The 4,559-nt window shown below is 36.4% G+C and overlaps 1 protein-coding gene across 1 annotated transcript; it reads right to left on the bottom strand.

Moving 5' to 3' along the window:
- Positions 1–274: 274 nt before the first annotated feature.
- LOC148958082 (chymotrypsinogen B-like) lies at positions 275–3,374 on the bottom strand. The gene is made up of 5 exons (XM_089113686.1): positions 3,214–3,374; positions 2,737–3,063; positions 1,541–1,868; positions 1,123–1,277; positions 275–710 (listed from the first exon to the last, which is right to left on the bottom strand). The coding sequence occupies exons 1-5, from the start codon at positions 3,263–3,265 to the stop codon at positions 364–366; spliced, it is 1,209 nt and encodes a 402-aa protein (XP_088969812.1). The 5' UTR covers positions 3,266–3,374; the 3' UTR covers positions 275–363.
- Between the last annotated feature and the right edge of the window lie 1,185 nt (positions 3,375–4,559).

Here is a 4,559-nt window from a genome sequence, read left to right as displayed (position 1 = left end):
GATGGTCATACATGAATCTGCATTGAATATAAACTTTTTCTATTGCTATACTGTCAGTTATACTGATAATTTACTATCATTAATATTCCGGGATTATCTACCACATTGGAGAAAGAGAGGACTTTGAAGTATATCACCCGTGTATCGATCGTATGGGAAAAGTATCTGTCTTAAAAACACAACTGTGTCAGTTCAAAGTGTCACAGACTCCCGACACATGTAGAAATTGTTACTGTAGGTGTCCAAGAGCAGAGGGAAACTGAGAAACACAGTCTTTCATGTCCTCATGGATTGTAATGTGTATACGCTATTGACAGCAGGTACTTTACATTAAAAATCTAATTTCATTTTCATTATATTTCTTTAGTTGGCCTTTAATGTATCATCGATCCATTGCCTGAACTCAGACATACGACCAAACACAGAAAAAACATCGGCTGTATCACAGCGACCTGAGCCCCAGCTTACGTCACCTTGCAAGATGTACTTATTGGCGGATACGTCCATGCAAACAAATGGACCACCACTGTCACCATGACAGCCGCTTTTCTTGGAACCCTCTTCACCTGCGCAAACCATTTGGTTGGACATCTTCAAACCATAATTTACTTGGTCGATCTTAGTTTGGCATACTGCTGAATCAACAACTGGGAGAATTGCTTGCTGCAATAAGTGGTGAGTGTCCCCAGGATGCTTGATTTTGCCCCAGCCTAAAAAACAAGGAAGAGTTGCACAAAGGAGAGAGACTTCTTCAGAATTTAAAGAATATCGCAGCAGTAAAGGTTGACCTAACATTTTAGAAAGCATCCTTCAAACAAAACGTGCTTTCTTTATTGATAGGTAGGGTAACTTTTTCTTTGCTTTACATCGGCTGGAACTTCCAGCTCACTTGATCAGTTCATAGACATAAGAGTCTACAGCAGTGCCAATGCCAGCTAATGCAGAGTGGGAGGGTAATGGGCGTGACCGCATGGGTTTATAAATTTCCTAATTATTGTTTTATCTCAAAATCCCTGAAAATCCTTTCGTCGTTTATTTGCTCACTCAACTCAACTAAATGAAACTCAAGAAAAAGGAAAGGATATCATGATATCAAATTTGAAAAACAAAAAAGCATCTTACCAGTAATGTAGCAGCGGGTTGAAACAGGAACGTTTTGTCCTTGAGGTGGAAGGCATATCGTGTTGACATGATCGTTAAGCATCACAGGTCTATCAAGCTTCAATAAACCAACATCGTTATTCAGCTGATGGTGGACACAGCCTTGTGCGTTTTTTCTTTGTAAAGAAACAATTTAATCACCAAAGGTCATATACTTTTACAAGTTATTCAGATAAAACAAGCAAATCCATTAACAATTCTTTCCGTTAACAAGAGAAAAGTTTATAACCAAAATATTCTGGCATTTGCTGCAGTGTAATTACAGTATGTAATCTGATTGCATTTTCAAAATTTATTGAAAGAAAACTATTGAGTGGAAATCATAATGAAAAATATTGAGTGGAAAAAGTCTGGTTTGATGTTCTAGATTTACACATACCCAACGTTGTATCTCGGATGTGGAAGCACTTTCTCAACATCAACCTGCTGTTCTGTTCCTTCGTTAACTTGAGTGTCATGATCACCGACTTTGATCTTGATATCTGCTGGCTTTGAGCGTTCAAGGCAATGAGCAGCAGTGACAACCCAGTTTGGAGCAATGAGAGATCCACCACAGAAGAAGGTCCCGTATTTTGTGTAAAGTCCAACCTGCCATGGCCAAGCACCTTTGGTTGCATTTTGACCAGCAATAACTCTGGATTGAGCAACTTTCGTGGTGCCACAGTTCTTTGCATTCACTGTTGCTGGTGGCAGTGGTGGTGGAGGGTCTTGAAACGAAATGTCACAAAAATAGATTCCTATTTATGACAGCCTTTAGGTTTAAGAGTATCTAGAGCATCATTCTCGTCATGAAATCAAGAGTTTAGGAACAGAACACGTAACAAACAGCATAGCACTAACAACGCATGAAGCTGAAAACCCTTTTTCATCACAACACTGACAAACTTGAATGCAATGACGTTGCCCTAGTCTCGAACTTCTGCTGATAAACCTCTGCGTTTTTCCAATTACTTTCTTGTCGACGAGCAATTGTAGGATCTTCTCAAGGAGGGAGGGAGGTAGTGCTAGCAAGGACTATGATATATGTGCTGGAGACGTGCTCACACATGTGTTGTGGGAAATTAGTAACTTATCAGTACGTATAGATTTAGTTATCCGCATGTTTAAGGAACCAAATTAGATACTTACAGATACAGTAAAATTAAATAGACTCGTGGAAACAGAAATTAAGGAACCATAAATGCACTCAACATCCTGCATGATGCACAGGCACATGGTTAAATCGCAGTAAAAACTGTAAGTCAAGCAAATTAGCATAGTAATCAGTATTATTAGATAATTGGAGCAATTTCGTATAAAAGATTTCAATAGAAACACTAAAGTAGAGTTAGAGTAGAGTCGCTCGAAATGTAGGTAAGAGACGAGCAACGTAGAGTCACGTAATAATTGTATGTGGAATAAAACAGAAAATTAAAGATGTACGAAAACGATATGGTCTTTTTCTTGAGAAATTCGGTGAGTGAAGCAATTAATGCAACAATACATAAGTATGACAAAAATAAAAATAGTGGTAATAAATTCATAGTTGTTGAATATCAATATTAACAAAGATAGTAATAAAGTACAGTAACCTACCACTGGCAATGTATGAAGCTGAAAATCCTTTGCCGTTTGTCATCACATCACTGACAAACGTCACTGTAATTATGTTGCCCTTTGAAACATATTCTGGAGGTATTTGCTTTCCACAGTACTTCTTGGCTATTGCACCATCTTTTATCTCGACGCTATCGAAATAGCAATTACTCTCTTCTTCTAAATCGAAGTCCATGAATTTCAGTTTGATGATCTTTCCTGTCGGGGCTGTTATTGTTGTTGTGCAGGTTTTGCCATCTGGGTAATTTGAAGGGTAATTTGGAGATGTAAATGTCCCAGATAGTCCTGACAGGTTGCTGTCACAAGCTGAAATGACGGTAAAGAAATGTTTGAGAAACGTTCTTATTACAACGATACGAACAAACTCACACAAAGGAGGTGCACAAAATTGAGATAAGAATGACAAGAGAAAACACTAAGAAATAACGTGATATAAATAAAAATCCATAAGCTTACCAAGGCATAGTGGCAGAACCACCAAAGCCAAAACAGAGAAGAAAGCATTCATCGTGATACCATACGTAGATGACCACTGATCAAAACGACTTGCAGTTGTCTGATCAACAAGATACGCTCATACCATTTTAAATGATGTACTTTTATAGGCAAAGCTCAAAACATGTTTGCTCTATTGGCCTTTATTTCTTACATCTGATCCTACATGTTGCTACGTTGAAGGCAAAAATGTTTTTCTTTCCTTAAGTTCACAGCTTAATGCGATCAAACGGAAGATGGCTGCAACAAAAAGCGGTAATTACGATAGTGGTGCTAATCCATGGAAATTTGAAGATGGTTTGTTTGATTGTGTATTCAGTTGCAGGAATGTAATCATACGATGCCATAGGAACACTCAATTAACGAGGAATTACAAGAGGTGTGTATCTTTGTGAATGCAATGAGCTTGACAAAAATAGTTCCCAGTATATCTGGCTGCTGGGTACAATACTGAATCAGTAAACTTAAATCTTGAGAACCTTCTGTAGTGGTAAATCTTGTTTCTTTCTATTCCGTTCATTTTTTTAAATAGCTTGCAGATTCGTGAATTAAAATCAAAGACCTACAATTCGACCGCATTAAAGTCAATTTTGCTTAGGAAAATTTTTAAAAAATCAAACTTCAAATGATTTGTACAAATTTGACTACCCTTTGAAAGTCATCTGACAAAAAAAAATATTGATTAATCTTCGAGTTACCATCAATTGGAATATTCTAATCCACTTCCTCTTAATCTTTTAGATAGAAAACGTAGTCAAATAGCATATTCAGATAGATACTGCTCGTCACTCATTTTGGTTTGTATTTTTTTCCATAATAGAACCCTGTATTAAGATTTTTACAAATAGAATTAAGCAAAAAATTGCTTTAACCAGGATATCTTTTTTGGAAACCGTTTGCTAAGGTGTTAAAGCATTGCAGAAAAGAAAACGTGTTCAATATTCCAATACTTTGTTGTGCATAACATTATAGTTAATAAGCAAACTTCAAATTGGTTAAAATCAACACTAAAACTATAATATCAATAAGAGCTAAACAGATTTGAATTATTACTGGGCAACATGTTTTGTTCCTCAGAAACTGTCCATGACAAATTAACAGCTTTGGCGACCTCAAAACTAATTGGAAACATCTCTTAATTACCACAAAAAACGAATCTCAATAGTAAAATTCTTTGCTAATGAACATTAAAAATATGGAATCCCCAGGTTTTCAGTAAATATTAGTGCTTTCATTGCTTTATACCTGCATAAAATTTTTAAGCTGTAAATTAATATAGGTTAAGTTCAAAGAAATCAAAACAAAAG

Source organism: Rhopilema esculentum, chromosome 18, assembly GCF_057945365.1.
Source record: "Rhopilema esculentum isolate cy_ngs chromosome 18, ASM5794536v1, whole genome shotgun sequence".
Taxonomy (NCBI): Eukaryota; Metazoa; Cnidaria; class Scyphozoa; order Rhizostomeae; family Rhizostomatidae; genus Rhopilema; species Rhopilema esculentum.
This window is presented reverse-complemented; position numbering and strand designations above follow the sequence as displayed.